The 18463-nt window shown below is 38.5% G+C and overlaps 1 protein-coding gene across 7 annotated transcripts in view; it reads right to left on the bottom strand.

Annotated features, from left to right (window-relative positions):
- tead1b (TEA domain family member 1b) overlaps positions 1–18463 on the bottom strand; it is an 82039-nt gene that overhangs the window by 40529 nt on the left and 23047 nt on the right. For all 7 annotated transcript variants that reach the window (XM_051899505.1, XM_051899504.1, XM_051899502.1 and 4 more), the window contains one exon: positions 14357–14609. In XM_051899505.1, the coding sequence (XP_051755465.1) occupies positions 14357–14504 (148 nt within the window). In that variant the 5' untranslated portion in view covers positions 14505–14609. The remainder of the gene's footprint in view (positions 1–14356; positions 14610–18463) is intronic.

The following is an 18463-nucleotide window of genomic DNA, read 5'->3' as shown; positions in this document are numbered from 1 at the left end:
TGTGCTCCCAAAGGACCAATTATTACAGCAAGTCCTCCACTGAATCACTCTATCAATTAGGAGGTGGTGAGTACATCATCACATATATTACTGCTGAGGCAGGCCTGGCTGTGGGGGTTAGGAGAGAGAGAGGAAGAGATGGATGGACGGATAGATGGATGGACAGCGCACTGATATGCTAGAGCCTCCTCGGTGGTGCGGGACAACTCCACCTCCAGCCCTGCGGATGTGTGAACACACTGATGGCTGGCACCTCCCAGCGAGTGCACGTTCAGAGCAAGAAAGAGGGTTAAATCAATATTTTCAATCTCTCAGGATCAATCCCACATCTGAACATGAGGAGAAACCTGTTAGCAGTCACCAATATGTGTAAATGAAAAGCCAAACTTCATGACCTTGATGGTCCTCGTTTTTAAGTTCCCCGCTCCATCTCCTGCAATGCGACTCTCCAACAAGCCCGAACTCAACTGAAATGTTTCAAGTTTCGAGTGAATTGGGCTCCTGTGCCACACCACCTTCTAGTATCGTCCAACTGAATATAAAAGTGTTTGACCAAAACACAAATTATTTAATCACCATTTAGCAAAGCTAGGGATGCACCGATATGAAAATTTTGGCCAATACGATAACTGTTTATATTTGAAAGCCGATAACCGATATATTGGCCGATAAATCTAAATCCAAATTTTTATTTCATTTTTGAGAGCCTGATTACAAAACCAAAAGTCTCACCATTAAAAGCCACGTCCCAAGCACACAATTATAATGATGTTATATTATATCATTATAATTTTATGTAACCTATATGACAGATTTGTGTTGCACATGTTGCGCTTAACTGTAGTGACTCCAATCATATCAAGCAATTCAAAACCATCACGGAAGTGTCTCAGCTGAAGAAAATAATCCATTATTTATCGGCTTTAATAAATCGGCCAAATTTTCTTATTGGACCGATAACGATAACATTAAAAATGAACATATATCAGCCGATACCGATATGGAGGCCGATATATTGTGCATCTCTAAGCAAAGCTTCTGAAATTATTAAAAATTAAAATTAGTATTTTAAAAATAGTATTTTTCTCACACTTATCATTTTGCTTCAGAAGACATTGATTCATCAACTGGAATCGTATGAATTACCATTGTGTTCGTTTTGCATGGTTTTTGAAGCATCAGTTTTGAGGGACTTATCCACTTATGCACTATATGGACTCACAGAGATTAATTATTTTTGTAAAACTCTTTGTTTGTGTTCCACAAAAGAAAGTCATATACTGTACATCTGGGATGGCATGAGGGTGAGACAATTTTGACAATTTTATACCTATTTGGAGAATCCCTTTAATTTCTGTACTATAACATTTATGAGCAAGAAAAAAATAGACTTAATTGGTTTTGATTGAGATGAAACAATAATATATTGATTAAGATTAAACATAATAAACATATAATTGGTTGATATTATTTTTGCTCACCCATTCAGTCTTGGTTATGTCATCAGAACAGTCATTTGAAGGCTGAGTTATCACAAATGATGTGCACAATAAGACCAGGAACATTTAAGATGTTAAATAGGGTTCATTTTGATTTCACATATCATGCTGATTTATCATGATTTCAGGCTGTGTGACAGTATAACAACAGCGTAACAGTGTGCAAACTGTCAATGTCAAGAACATTTTCCAAAATGTCCAGTACGCAACAGATTCATGGAATATTGTATTCCCCAATGCAAAGTGCTTTTAACTATATGTTTCCAATGTGACAAATGAATGCAAAGTTATTACAATTTTAATCCCCTCTTTCTTGACTCATTATTAGATCATATTGGTATAAGTTAAGTTTCTTACTTCAGTATACAGTACACTAAGATGCCATTACGAGAATAGCCACAATATGTTAGCCAATGAATGCTGCTGCTTCTTTAAATTGAGCAGAATGTCCTGCTTCACTCAGACAAATGCAGCCAATTGGAGAGGTGAAATATGAGACCAGTCTAAGCACTGGCTGATTCTGCTGGATCCGCACTTCGACAGTGAAGAAGACAGCTCACATGATCCCCACAAATCTCTGCAGTCATGTCCAAAAAATGCAGTCAAATATGTTGAGCTGGTACATTCATTCTTCATAATGGGGTCTACCTTAATTATTGGTATGATGTTAAACCTAAGACGCCTTGAATGAAAAAGAACTAAATGGTGACTGACCTGAAATGAAAACAAAAATTAGACCGTTGGATTTAAGTGAATTTCTGACATTCCAGACTTATTCTTCTTATTCCAGTATCATTCAGAATCACACAGTCATTTTCTTCCATTTAAGATGAAATTTCTAAAAATTGACCAAACATTTTACATGCCCTCATGGTCTTTAACTTCAAAACAAGCTCTTTGTGCAATCGGAGAAGCTGTCAATAGTATCATGTCACACTGTGGTCAACAAATAGCAAATATGAAATGCCTTGGGCGTTTTGCTTTCAGACTTGGCCAGCCAAGCATGGGATAGACTAGACAACCCAAAGCACTTTGGGTCGCACTTCTTTTCACCGGGCAGGACCGGAGAATGTCTTGACCAGTGAGGACATGCAGCATGAGACCCCAGGGTCATTTAAACAACTCAGAAGGTCAACAAAGGGGCACGTCCTGGCCACGAACACTAGAGATAAGCGAAGAAATCTGAAACCTCCATTGAAAAACAGCCAGAGTCAATACAAACAAAATTAAGTTGGTTCTCTGACAGGTCCATATGTTTGCAATGTCTAAGTCCAAAAGAACGAGATATTCCTCTTTATTCATTGTTAGCACAAAACATCAGGTGCTGACAAGCCCTAACAAGGCCGTCAAGACTAAGCTTTGTTAAGTGTGACACGACCAGGAGTCCACATCCATCACTCAGAAAACATGGCTAAATAGCCTCTGATGTGACAGATATCGCTGCTGCTTTTGTGTTTTCGGGATCAAACACATGCGTATTTTTGTCACTACACTGCACTTTCTTATTTTGCAGTCAGACAGACGGCAGTAATATGAATTTTAGGGCACACAATCAATGATAATTCAATATGCTTTGTTAGAAACCACTCCAAATATTTCAGCAAAATGAAAAAAATCCCACAAGGCACAGAGAAAAAGGCACAGTTAGTTTGCTGGTTTGTATTATCCATTCAGAAAATCAATGCAGCTGTTCTGCTCAGGAACACGTTATTCAGGGCACGGCGTTCAGCTGATTTTTACGCAAATAAGACCACAGCAAAAACAAAAAAATAAGACTATTCATCATTTTGTTTCAAGCAAAGGCCGTTTACTGTGTAAGAACAACCCTGGCGGTATTTCGGACTCATTTTGCCGCATAAAACGTAATCATTTTTGTAATCGGAAATGTGTTTCTTGCAGGTGTAAAACCACTGCGGCGTGTCAAAGCTACAATTGCGCACAAACAAAAGCGAGGGATTATATTGGAGGTTTGTGTTAGACTAAAGTTCTCCAGACTCCATTCTGAGCGAATGCAGAAAGCAGGGGCCTGAGCGGATCCCAGAATTCCTCATTATCCTCACAGCGGGTAGCTAGGGTGCGCCAGCGGTGCGAGCGCGAAGCGGGCCGCCGCTGAGGCAGGTCTGGGAACAGCGCTCTGGCAGCCCCACGGGGGAGGCCAGGCTCGCTCATTAGGCCTAAATGATCCACGGCAGCCCTGCAAACCAAGTGCCACTTAGTGCCCGTCGGAGACGCCAGTCCGGCCTTGATGAGATTGCTGAGCACACTGCATATCTATAATAACACGGTGAGCAAAAAAGGCCTTACAATGGTGGCGGTAACTCCGGCAAATGGGTCCAGTAAACGTTCAGCCGATAACGTGGCAGTGCGCTCCCTGAAAATGTCTTTCATCCTTTGGTCAGCGTTGAAATGACACAATATGATAAATGTTTGCCACCTTCAAAGCAAACAGATGCGCTGTGGGAACCGCTCTGGTGGAGAAAAACTGCTATCGCTAAGTGCGACTGTGACTAAAAGCAGCTCGTTGCTCCTGAGACAGATGGTCATTTCACATGTAATAATTACAGCAGCCTCATGTATTCTCACGTTCCCATCACATTGTGAGATTTACACTGCTTTATGGTAATAATCTGACTGATTATACTAATAAATGTCACGAAAACTTTCCCAACACGCATGTCTGAAATCCAGTGCATGGTGACAGGAAGAACCATATCATATCTTAATCAGCTATTTTGTCTTCTTGTCAAGTAAAAATATCTAAACATCCTTAAAGGAATTAGATCAATTTTACTGTATAAGATATTAAGTCTTGAGCATCAATCTTAAACTCATTTTCCTATTTATTTAAATTACCTTGTTTTGAAGATTTTTTTATTTTTACTATAAAACAAAGCAAACAATGCTTTATTGCAGTGAACACACTGTTGGGATGGTGACCACTGACTTCCATTATATGAACAAAAAAAGCACACTGATGTTTCTCAAAATTTCTTTTTTTTATGTTCCACAGAAGAAAGAAAGTCTGATGGGGTGAGTAAATTATACATTTTTTTAAATTCTTTGGGTGAATTATGCCTTTAAAGGGGTCATGAACTGAGAATTCAAATTCTCCTTGATCTTTTGACAGTTAAAGGATTAGTTCACTTTAAAATGAAAATTACCCCAAGCTTTACTCACCATGCAATACGCCATCAATACGCCATGGTGTATATGACTTTCTTCTTTCTAATGAACACAATCGGAGTTATATTAATAAATATCCTGACGTGTCCAAGCTTTATAATGGCAGTGAACGGGACCAATGAGTATGGAGCTCAAGAAAGTGCATCCATCCATACTAAACATACTCCACACGGGTTCGGGGGGTTAATAAAAGCCTTCTGAAGGGAAGCAATACGTTTGTGTATGAAAAAATATCCATATTTAACCAGTTATAAAGTAAAATATCTAGCTTCCGCCAGACCGCCTTCCGTATTCAACTTAGGAAGAAAGTGTAGCAGTTCAAAACGCTTACGCTACATCCTACGGATTTTGTATTTAAATTCTTACTTCCTAAGTTGAATACGGAAAGCGGAAGCTAGATATAACTATGTGAATATCTCAGCAGAGCATTATTTGTTTGTATTCAGTACATTTCACTGTGGATTATTTGGTCATTCTGTCGCAATTTCGCCACAGGCTTTGCAAACAGACTTTTACGATATGGATCCGACAGCAATGCAACAACATGTAAGTAACAGTGTTCATTCTAATGCCTGATCTGTGATCAGTGATTTCTGATGTGTAATTATTTAAGTTCAGTCAGATTTTCTTTGTCTCAAAATCATTTAAAGCAGTTTATGGATCAGTAAATCAAGTGAAATCTTCACATTGTTTCTCTTAGTAGCATGAAAATAATCTGTTATTTAAATTGTAATTAAAATATATACAGAAAGCAATCAAAGAACGCTTTATAATGGCTGAAGCTGTCGATCACACAGCACCAGTTCATCTGGACACCTGCCAAAACTCCCGTTATAATCAGTGACACTGTTGAACCGATTGCTGTATTTACATCATGTTTGCATTGTTAGTTATGGTGAAAGCATTCATGAGAGTGCAGAAATCTGCAATGACGAGATCACTGCATTCACGCATTTCAAAAACTATCATCGGCTACAATGCTCATCACTGCAACCTTTCATGTGATAGGAATAGATCAAAATATAATGCTATAATCAACACTTTTCACGATTCGTTAATCTTGACAGCTGTAATAGTAAAAACGTAGTAAAAGTGTTCAAGAGAGTTGCACATGTATTACTTATTTAATATGCAAAGACGTCAGCCAATCACAGCAGTGGGCATTTACACTGAAGTCTCACAGCAGACACGCCCCTTAAAACAGAGCGTTCAAATCAAGACTAAAATCAGGGTAGAAAATTTCCGTTTATTTCTAAATTATAATTTACAATTTTTTTGATGTAAAAATCATATTAACATAAGTGCACCTCAGCAAACATTATAAAATAATAAATAGAAATGCAGTTCATGACCCCTTTAAGATGGTGTACTTTAGTCCAATGAGACTTAAGTGTGGGCGGGGCTACCCAACACAACAACCAACCAAATGTTGAGGCCATGGCTGGTTGGGAGGATTCATGAAACATGAAAGATATAAATTTTAATCGCATAATGCTGTATGCATTATAGTTGATTTTTTTTTTTCAAAAAAAATCTCAAAATCAGCTTGAAACGTAAATGAGGTTCTAAAAAAACTCTGAGTTTCTACATATCACACATCACAGTTGGCATCGTGCTGTGGCGCATTATTCCTAACAATTTGACTTAAGGCTCTGCTGCATGCACAATAACATCCATTAAATGCAATTTCTGGGAACTCAATGTCCCATTGTGCGTTTCTTGCCATATTTCACATCTGGTCATGTGTTCATTTATATAATCCAGAGGATATGTAATCACGCAGGGAGTGCTGAATGGAGGCTCGCAAAGCAGGTGAATTATGTAAGTGCCGCGTCTTCGCTTCTTTCTGCTGAAGGGGACCGCCACTTTCTTCCACCCCTTTTCATGCTCCTCTCATCACAAAGCAGCTGTTGTGATGTTTTTCACCGCGGTCACAATTAACCTCTGAGGCTGGGCAGGGAGCCAGCCCCGGCACAACTCAGGGCGCTAGAGAGCCCATCAGGTAAACAGTATGATAAGCTTTGCTGCAAAAATTAGACATTGTTTTGAAGTGAGAGGCAGTTGCTATAGTGACTGTTGCTAATTAACTGCATTCAGCCAGGGGAACAAAGGGCTTAAGGGTACTCAGGACGGCGTCTCTCGCAGAGAGCTATGCGCAGTGAATATGTGCGATCCCGCGGGTCTCTCCGCACCAAAATACCTGCGCCTCTCCTTCTCGTAAGAGCCAGGAGATGCACAGCAGCCGTTTTATCGAGGCTAAAGGCTGCTGGACACCAATTATAGAACTGTGTGAATCTCGATGCCATCGGGTTCTGAGCTGACCTAAAACAAAAATAATCATCCAATCCCCAGCCAATCAGGGTGCTTCATCAGCATGAAGGACCTCTCAAAGGAGATCTCATCAGCTCCTGTGGCATTCTGGAGAGTGGCCTGTCAGCTAGTGCATTTCATTAAAGCAATGGTACACCATAAAGAAGGATCACAGAAACAAGAGTCAGAATGTTGTAAGGTCACCCCTGAAGAAATGTTTACTTGATTATCATTAGATAAAAAAAAAAAAAAAAAAAAAAAAAAAGATTTGCAAAAAAAAAGACTAAAAAAAAAAAAAGACTAAAAGAATGGCTGGTCACTAGTGAAAAACTATGTATTTTCAAAATCATCAAGTCTGCATTTTGACTGAATGCTGATACAATTAAGCTAGCTTTTTAACGGGCATAGATTTATAGACACAAACATAAACCAGTCTGGATTGTTTTTTCTGATTAACCATTGTATTAGGCTCAAATACTGGGTATGATTATATATGGAAGGGGTTAAACTGACCTTAACTGGATTCAGTACAATTCACCAAAAGAAAAAAGAAAAAAAAAAAAACACACTATGAAAAACAAAACAAAAAAAGGTTAAATGTTTTATCAATCTGCTGGGTAGTATCATTTAACTAAAAATGACTATATGGCTGGCTTAAAATAGGTTGGAAATTAAAAATCAGACACATAATTACTAGAGGCAACAATAATAATCAAAAGGTGAACATTTATTAATAAATAATTTATTAAATGATTATTATTTAATTATTAACTATTAAACATATTAATAAATGTTCATTTCCAACATATTTTGGGTTCATTCTAAGCAAGAAATACAGTATTTTTTAAACAATAGTTGAGTTAAATAAAAAAAAACAATCGCTGGGTTTGTCCATATTTAACCCAACTTTTGTTATTTTTATTTTTTTGCATTTACATATGTATGTGCTAAATAAATACCCTGCAATTGTACTTTTGGTATACTAAACTGGTATACTTAAAGTCTGCTAAATTGGAACAACTAATTTTGTACTTAATGCACTTTAATTGTGTGGAAGTAGTGCTGAGGTCCAACTAAACATAGACTGAAGTATATTTGATTGTGCTGAAGTGGAACTATTGCAAGTATACTTTAGGTACACTTTAAATATCTTACATTTAAAGACTGATATTATACAAAGATCAAACAATCCTTATTATTAGTGATATTAAAACACTTTTTAGGAATAATATTAAGAAATGTGGATTGTGCAACAAAGAAATACTCCAAATAGAGTTTAATTATAATTTTATATCAGTAAGTCTTATGTGAAACGTCAATAAATGTTAATGGATTTGAAGTATACTTAGTATGAAATAAATGTATTTTTAATAGATTTTTTTTTTACTGGATTTTTAAAACTTGATTTCACAAATGATGAATATTGTAAATAGTAAATTTTTTGTAAATTTTTCAGAACGTTTGAACATTTTAAACAAAAGAACTGTAGATGGCAGTTTTTCTGTGGGCTTTCCTGAAGCTCAAACAGTAGAGCACAGCGCTCGCAACGCCAAGATCATAAAATGCAAATGCATAAATGTAAATATCCTTAGAGGGTAGTTGAGAAACTGACATAAAAAAAAAAAAAGTTCATACGCACGTTCCACAACACATCAGTGTTGACACTTTGCAGGCATGTTCATCAATGAGAAAAAGTCACAAAACTTCAAGAAAAACATAATCGGTTAAGCAGTACTGATCAGACTGATCTGCAGATGAGATTGACCCACAAGTTTTAAATGCTAGCCTTTTTTCAAAAAGTGCTGTTTGTTCAATGCAGTTAAGGCATAAATTCAAATAAAAGTATTTGCAGAATTAAAACAAAAGATTTTCAGCTGGTCAAACTTCTAGATTTCAAGGGTAGAGCCTGTTATGTCTGTTTTGAATATGGGCCACAACAGACACACACAACAACCCAAGAATCAAAATACCCCTGTATAGAAAAACGGCCCATTAACCACATTCAATTCACCAAAAATGCCAATCAAGTCTGTTTCTCTAATTTGTCCCGGAACCCCACTGACAGACGCACCCTCTTGTTTTGACAGTTGTAACGGCCCTTGTTAATGCTTGAGTGAGTGAGCGGGTCACAGTTCACGGTGTGATGGCTTTGGCACTAGGACCCAGTGACAGCTGCAGAGCTGAAAGACGAGACTATACAACGACTCTACGCTCAGAGAGAGGGCAGCCGCAATCTGCTGCCTTCAATGTCCCGCCAAACTTTGTGAAAGCCCAAACACTGCCTTTTATATATATATAAATGGATATCACATGAGGTTCAAAATTCAGATCCGTGTGCACTAAAAAGCACAGTAATCTTTTGACAAAGCGTCAAACGATTAACTCTTCCATGTTGAAATCTTGTGTTTTTTATTAACCATCTTTGACCATGACGAGCGAGGGGACATCTTGGGCAATCATCTGGTTTCCAGCCAAAATATCATTTGATTCAATATGCTGCTCTTTACAACTGTACATCATACATTACATATGTTCAGATTTGCTGGGATGTCACACAGAAGCTTTACGTGCAGTGTGGACAGACAAATTTCTAGTTGCTGAAAATGTTATTACTCATGGTGTAAGATGAGTAGACGGCCTGTCATCCAGACTGTTGCTTTGGCTTATGTGGAATTTAAACTCTATTTTCTAGAGCCATTAAAGTCACTATATTTATACTTTTAAGATTTCTGCCTACAGTCTTTCTCTCTATCCTCAACATGATCCCCACATATACTGTAGCCTCCTATTGCTTTGTTATTTGTCTTTTCTTCCAACAACTTCAACGTTCTGTAACAGATTAAGAGAACAACCAAAAGAAAACAATTCATTTGAGGAGTAACTGAATCAATCTGCTTTTAAAGCATAAAGTCTAAACTTTGTTGGCAGGGATTTGTGTACAAATCTAATTTTGTCTACAGTATGTGATCATCTACTTGTAATACGTATTGCATGTGTAACAATGTGGCCCGTGACAGCGTGCTGCTTTCTTGTTGTCTCTGCCTGTGGTCTGGAGGACTGTGAAACATTACTCCTGAGGCTATGATGGACATCGCTGTTGAGTAAACATGCAACCGGACACCCTGAGCAGCTGCTAAAGCTGACCTCTAGTCAATCTCTGCACTCTCAGACAGGTCAGCAACCCCAGCACTGCTTGCGCGGTCAGGTGATTGCCTTGATATAATTTCCTGTTGGATCTATAATGGCTCACATGCTGCTTCCTTTGTACAAGAAACTATAATAGAAAATTCAGCACTGTTTCATTATTCAGCATTTTTTCATTCACCATATAATTCTCTTCCCAACCGCAAAAACTCATACCTATATTTAAAACAATATTCACTTATGTGAGAAGCAAAATCGTGTGTTAAGGTTTCTTTTGACAGAGGTATCTTGAATATGGAGCAGTATACAGTGGTATTTTGCAGTGTTATTAACTGTTTTGAGCAGTAACATTGAAAATAAAAGTTCAATGCAAAGGGGGATATTTTCTTTTACAGAAATCATTTTTTAAGGACTACAACAAATGGCTGGTAGGGACTAGAATGAGCTTCTTCCCGGGTTAGTGACATCACAAACCCCAAAATTTACATAAACCCCACCACCGAGATCACGCAACAAAGGGGGTGAGGCCATGTTGGGCTGCTTTAGAGAAGAGGAAGAGTTGTTGTAGTAGAGCGTTGTTGCCATGCTGTCATTTTACACCGGACTGCTTCACAAACGAGGGTCAATTCAACGCTGGATTCACACAAAAGATCAACATGACGGCACATGCTAGTCGATGAGTTGAATCAACTCCACAGCAACTACATAAATTTATCCACTAACTGTTCAGAAACGTCCAGTTTCATTATAAAAGTTGTAACTTCTTCCTGAGTCTCTCCATCAGTGTCGACTCCGGTTTGAACAATGTAAGGCTGAACACCGTTACTGACAATCCTCATTTTGGCTGCGTGAGATTCTCCAGCTTTGTTGTTGTTGAACCAAACCACGAGCTGTTAAAGCTCCGCCCTCTTCTGGAAAGTGGGCTGGGAGCAGCAGATCTTGACCAAAAATTGATGCACCTCTTGATGGAAATAAATGATGTTGAAAAGTGTATTATTTCCATCAAGAGGTGCAACAATTTTTGGTCAAGATGTTGTATTGACAATGCAAGAGGTGATCACTCTGTAAAGTCTCCTCCAGCACATCCCAAACACTTTCAATGAATTTAAGGTCTGGACTAAAAGGTGCCAATTCATGTGTGAAAATGATTCTTCATGCTCTCTGAACCATTCTTTCACAATTTGAGCCTGATGAATCTTGACATTGTCATCCTGGAATATGGCCATGATATGTCTTTCTACATGGTTGTTTAAAAAACGAAAAGCTCCATCAATTAGGTTTAGAAGAACTGTTCCCAACATATAACATGCTAGAAACATAATAATCACTGTAATAATGATCCATTATAGTTCCATTATGCTGTAAATTCAGCTTTGCCATGACAGGAATAAATTACATTAGAAACTGTTCTTTAAAATTGTAATCATATTTCACAATATTACAGTTTTTTCTGTATTGTTCATCAGATAAATTAGCAGCCTTGGTGAGCATAAGAGACTTCATTCAAAAACATTAAAAAAATCTTGAATGGTAGTGTAAATCATTGGTTGTACTATAATTACATAATCTGGCTTTAAGTTGTTGTTTTTGCATTGACTTATATAACATTATAAAGAAAACCCCCCAAAATAAACCCTCTTTATATCAGTCTGAGCAGTAGTGAATCTTGCACTTGGACTTGGAATTTAAAACTGGTGAGCCAAACCTATTTTTGTGCTTTAATTCTTAACGGAAGGAGTGAATGAAAGTGAGTTTGAGAGCAGAGGGTGTGCAGGGTGGCCCAAAACACTTTTGTAGTGGCAGCTGAGAGGCTTTGCTGCCACTCCTAAACTTTACATTTCATTTGGCCGGAGGGGTCACATGACAGCTGCAAACGAATGCCCCGAGGGCCTTCTGCTTTCACTTGACACTGACAAGCTGTGAGGGACTCCAACACCGCAGAAAGAAAATATTCCCTCTTTCCATGACATCACCCAGCCAGGAATGGAGGAAAGGGGGAGGACGGCAGGAGAAGGAGAGGAGGAGGAGGGGGTGGCACAGCTGGTGACAGCCGCAGTACCATCTGCTCCTGACTAATAGTTCATGCTGCTTTACTTACACTCCCACTACTCAACAACAACCCAACGAACGGGAAGCCTGCTGCAGAGGCCCGCGAAGACTTCAGAGATTCCTGACTGACAATTATTCTCATCTTCTCCACCCCTTCACTCTCATGTGATTCCTCAGAGCCCTCAGTTTCACTTCTCACCTCCGGTGATCATCTCTGGAACCGATCCACTCAACCCTGAGGCTACATCGTAGGGGATTCGTGTTGCTACCTTGTCATGTGACGTTTACAACATGTCTTAACAAGATGCAAAGTGACAAGTTTCCAGCAACAAGTCATTTCTCTGTCCACAGTAAAAGTCAAATATATTTAAATGGAAAAACGGTGTTCATAATCCATATTACTTATATAATGTGAAGTGAAACAGCATATTCAATAAGAAAAGTAATACTTATGGATGTGTTCATTCATTTTCAAACACCAAACCATTAAACTTTTATTTTGACAGCAGGGAGCTTATCTTTTGTTTATAAATGCTTCTCATTACAAGTATGTATCATGCATCCCAACAGATTTTTTTTTTCTTTGGAATGACCTGAATTGCGGCCAACAAGATCAGGAACTTGTATCATAAAAGTGTGACAATTTTGATTTCCTGTTGATTTAATATACAGCCACTGAGCAAGATTTTTGACTAGATCTCACCATTGCTGAGGCTACCCAGTGCAACAAAAATTGGAACTAAGTGACCCTTATGAAACAGAAGTATACTTCAAGTTCATTTTATGAAGTATACTTCAGTAAAGTTTAAGTGTATTTTTAAGTATACTTTATGTACTAAGTATACTAATATCAATGTACTATAAGTATACTGTTTCAATACTACCTGGGACTAAATTGGCCCACTTTTTAGTGTATAAAAGTATACTTTTAAGTATACTTTAAGTGTAACAGCAATAAACTGCAACTATACTACAAGTGAACTTATAGGTACACTGATAGTTTACTAGTTAGTTTATTAGTTTATGAAAGTACTACACTTTGAAGTATACTCTCAGTAAACTACTAGTTTAGTAGTTATATACTGCAAGTATACTTGTAAGTTTTCTTTAAGTGAACATAACTTCATACTTATAATTTACTATGTATATATTACTTTTGCACTTTAAGTATACTACTATGCTCCTATTTTTTTTAATACTTGAACTATACCTTTAACTGTATTTGACTCTTTCCATTTTTAAAAACGTTTTATTCTAGCTTCATGCGCCCTTTCTTATAAACACTTGAATGTGGGTAAGTTTCATTAAAAAGCAACATTTTAAACAAAAAGCTGAGAAAATCACATTTTTGAATGACAAAGACTACGTCCGGATGGGATTCAGAATGATGATCAAAACACAGATGGAGCAGATCGAGGTAACCCTTCCTGGGTCGACACTGCATTCAGTAATATTATGCAGTTTTGATTTATATGCTGTTTAATGTTTGATAATCACGTTATTTTTTCATTTGCATAAGCAATCTTCTATCACTTGCTTCTGCTTCTTCACCTGTGTTTTGATCCGGAGATTCGGTACTCTTTCAGAAGATGCTTAATAGCGCCCCCTAACGTATAACAGTGAAAACATGGATAGCCGGAAAATCCAGTCAATGGCGGAGAAAGAGTAAATTCCTATGTACCTTACTCAGTACTCAGAATTAGGAATATATCTTTATAAACCAATATTTTATAGCCATGTAAGTTTATAAGACAGTATGTGAAAGTATGTGAAGAAAGTATTTCATAGGCTACTCAATCAAAAGTTTTTTGGTCAGGATGTTGTAGTGACAATGCAAGAGGTGATCACTCTGTAAAGTCTCCTCCAGCACATCCCAAAGACTTTCAATGAATTTAAGGTCTGGATCAATGATGCTTCATGCTCTCTGAGCCATTCTTTCGAAAATGTAACCCTGATGAATACCTCAGTTGATGATCGAAGAGATTTATCAATTGCAGCTGGTAAGAACAAGGTGTTATTATTTACCACATTATAATTTGTCAACTGAGCTACACCAAAATCGACACCTTACATCTTTCTGTCTACTGTTGATTTGTTTTCTGAAGAAACAAAGAGATTGTTTGTGGCCATATCCTGTACGGTATAGTTTGGAAGAAGCACTGTGTTCTTACCATACATCTTGCCCTCATCCGAGAGGATAATTTTGCGGCGTCCACAGGGTGGGTAGATGGCCAGTGCCTCCTGGAAGCTCTGCTCTATGTCAGGGCTCCACACCCCCTCAGCATCATTGTCAATGGGCTTGTCTGCTGAGTCGCTCATCCTCTCAATATCCTCGGCAGAGCTTTCACTGCCACTCCAGCTGCTGGGATCAATGGTGGCGGTTGGGACCTCCAAGCCGAAGCCTGGAGCAAACTAGGGTGAATCCTGGAAGTGACAATAACAGAGTTGTGGTTACTCTCTCCAGCACAGATATCTGCTGATAAGATTTCAGGTGATGCCATTGTTCGCTGGTAGTATCACTTTAAACTCATGCCACTGTTGAGTCAGAACACAGAGATTGCACTCTTTGGTGAATTCAACGAATGGCTTACCCATAGTTGTCTCGACCTATTAAACTGGAGTTTGGTTTAAAGTATTTTAACACTGAGAAACTACACACTTCAGCTTCAATGCTGTGTGTGCGCACTTGGATGGGTGAAATGCAGTAGCACAAATTCTGAGTATGCGACACCATACTTAGCTACACGTCATGTCACTTTTTTAACTACATTTAGCTACATTTCACTGTAAAATGCTCTTTTCGTTAAATTGTCAGTCAAACTGGCAATACCGAAATTAAGGTAGTGCTCCCCAAATTACTTTTTTGTAGCATTATGACTGCATGAATTTTGAAGACATGCATCTAAGATTGCTGCAACTTAAATCCAATTGCCTGAGGAAATTAAGTTTCCGACTAGAAGGTTTATCCTTAAACATTTTTTAAAACCACCTGGCATTTCCATAAAAACCATGAAATTCCTCTGTCAAAAGCAGAACAATCTCAAACTCAGTTGCCCGGTTTCAAGTTGCCCCTCCTTGTCAACATCATATTCCTCTGAATGAATGAAAATGAAATAATGACATACCATCTCCTCTATAAAGTAAATAACATGAGCAACATACAATAGTGAGATCTAATTTAAAGCAAAAATCACACAGGAAGTAGAAAACAAAAATGTCCTTCCAAATATGCAGTCATTTATCTAGGCCTAAGTGTTCTTATTGGCCCTGTCACATATGAAACTCTTCACACTTTCATGATGTGGATTATTTTTTAAAATGGATGGATGAATTTTTGGGGGGCTTCAAAATCTGGCACCCCATTCACTACCATTATAAAGCTTGGAAGAGCCAGGATATTTTTAAATATATCTCTGATTGTGTTCGTCTGAAAGAAGATAATCAAATACACATAGGATGGCTTGAGGGTGAGTAAATCATGGGATCATTTTCATTTTTGGGTGAACTATCCCTTTAAATCTGATCATCATATAAAGTGATCAAGTCTCTTCAGAAAATTTGGACTAAACCGCTCAATTCATATGGATTAGTTTTACGATCCCTTTATGAACTTTTTGAAGCGTCAAAGTGGTAGTTGCGTAGCTGTCTATGGAGGGACGGAAAGATCTCAGATTTCATCAAAAAGATTTTAATTTGTGTTCCAAAGATGAACAAAAGTCTTACGGGTTTGGAATGACATTAGTTTGAGTAACTGATGACAAAACTTTTATTTTTGGGTGAACTATCCCTCTAAGAAAGTAAATAAAGTCCATTTTAATATCATGTTGACTGTAGAAGGTTTGAACCAGCAACTGCACAGTTACCAGCCCTGAGCTTTGGCCACTACTCCAAATCACCCTATAAACTGGGGTCATAAACTGTAAGAATGTAATTTCCTCTTGAAAATGTTATATTCTCCACCCAACCCAACTTTACATGAACCACTGAGGAGGTCCAACATGCAACACCTTCAAAAACTTGTGAGCATTCTTGAAGACTCTTCCCTCCGTGTACCACTCTCTTCTTCTTCCCCCACCCTTCTGACAGCTTCCTCTCTCCGTGCCTTCTTCCATTCAGGCAGCACAAGCTGTTGTGATGTGGACTAGCAGCATATGTTTCTTCTAGAATGTCAGTTCACGAGGGGGGAAGGGAGCAGGCTGTTGGAAAAAAAAAGGGGGGAAACGCTCTGGGAGAGTGGAGAGAGCTTTTACTGAATTCCGTGTTTGTGTGCTGAATGCTGACACTGCAGAACAGACTCACAGACTGATGAGAGAGGAAAAAAAGCCTCCCCTTTCTGACCACTAAATGCTTTGGGCCTTCATGCTCCCCCCTCCATCCAAACTGAATAATGAACTACACTGGTAATCACTTCCAGCGCTGCTGCAAACATAATGTGGTTGTTCAGTGCAGTACCTCATCTTGGAACCGCATTTTCCCCCACTGTCAGATATACAAACTGTTTAAAGATGGCCAGTTTGAGGGGAATGCTCAGGAGCTCAGCATAGATAAACATGTTTACTTCAGCCATCCTTGCAGTGCTGGCTCCCATATGCTAACAGAAAGCCTTCTTGAAAAATGGCTGCCATTGGTCCCTTGGCCACGTGTGGCCTACTTGAGAGCGGGAGCTAAGGCCAATGTCTCAACACGTCTGTTTCGCCTGATGGAGTCTGACTTCCCTTTAGAAAATACCAGTGACAAGAGTGTATGCTTTCGTGCATGAACAACCCCACTTCAACAGGTAGATTTAGTTTAGCTCTAGACCAGCCTGCAAAAAAAGTTTTGTGAGTCTGATTTGAGCTAAAGAAGTACAATTTATTAATTATGAATAATGAAAAATTTTATCTGCCCCCATTCAGGGTGCTGTAATTGCATGACTGGAAATATCTGCCTTGGGATTTACCTTAAAACAAACGAAAGTTAAAAATCCCAACTTCGATACGATACAATAACATTTTTGATAGCACAGGAAAAACTGCCATATATACTGACATACAGATCATTTGTTATTATCTCATAATTTTTTTTACAAGAGCAGCAAGTGACTTTCTCTTTGTCTTTTGTTCTTTGATTAACATGACAAAGAGCAGCATGTTTATTAGGCTGCTGTCACTTTAAGAGCTTATGCGCTAGCTTTCAACTATTTACGTTCCAAAACTGTTTGTATTTTTGAATTCTCGTCAAGACAGGCATTTTGACATAATTTTGAATGTATTTGACTGTTTAAGCGCAATTAAGCCACAAAAAAGAACTAAATTTAGTACTCACAAGCTGTTTGAGAGGCGGCTTTATGTGCGCGCCACTAATATTGATCAGTGGTGCGCGCGCTTTTGGTGTGAGTGCGAAATCTGTGGGAATTAGTAAAATTATGCGCAATACAAGCACTATTCAAACAGAGCGAATGAGACGAGTGAGTGAGAGGAGGCGGGTGTGTGTCAATTCACCATCAGTCAGAAGAGAGTTTGAGAACACGCAGCTGTTATCAGTGTATCATTACTGCAGAAAAGGAGTATTGGAACCATTTCAGATATTTCAGTATCGATATTAGGGGTGTAACGATACATGTATTCATCCCAAACCGTACAGTACGGACGTCACAGTTCGGTTCATGCAGTTAGATGATGAATACAGTCAGTCACAGGCGATCCACACTCCAATCCAGAAGGGGGCGCACACGTTAATGCAGTTTGCTAACCACCACAACAGGAAAAAGTGCAGAAGAAGAAAAACAGGCGATCTAGGACTGCGTTCAAGTTCATTTTTTTATGCCCTTCACTCGCTAACTTCCCTCAATCTCGTTGACTTGGACGTACGTCATTGCTTACACTGCATGAGTGCCCACTACTGGCGCAACATTTGCAATGGGCTGAATTGGAACGTCATAAGCCCTTGATCACTTGGAATCTGCTATGGAGTTGATTTATTATTTTCATTTTTTTCCCTTACGAAACTGTTTAATGCAGCATTCTATATGTATATATGTGTGTTTGGGTTGTTTTAGATATTTTAAAAATAATAATTAATATATCATAGAGTTGTTTGTGGTGGGGTAAATTAAACACGATATGCAGTGACGTCACAATCGTGTCGCATTGTGGTATATGGAGCTGCCTGAAGTGTACATATGAAGTAGAGGTCAAAATCGAGGGAGCGAGGGTCTGTCCATATAAACTTCCCTCGCCCCTGAGGGGAAGTGCTTAGGGAAGTTCGCGAATGCGTGTCTAAAAGCATGTAATCTATCA

The sequence above is a fragment of the Ctenopharyngodon idella genome, chromosome 7 (assembly GCF_019924925.1).
Source record: "Ctenopharyngodon idella isolate HZGC_01 chromosome 7, HZGC01, whole genome shotgun sequence".
NCBI classification, from domain to species: domain Eukaryota; kingdom Metazoa; phylum Chordata; class Actinopteri; order Cypriniformes; family Xenocyprididae; genus Ctenopharyngodon; species Ctenopharyngodon idella.
Note: the sequence above shows the minus strand (reverse complement) of the source record. Positions and strands in the feature narration are given on the sequence as shown.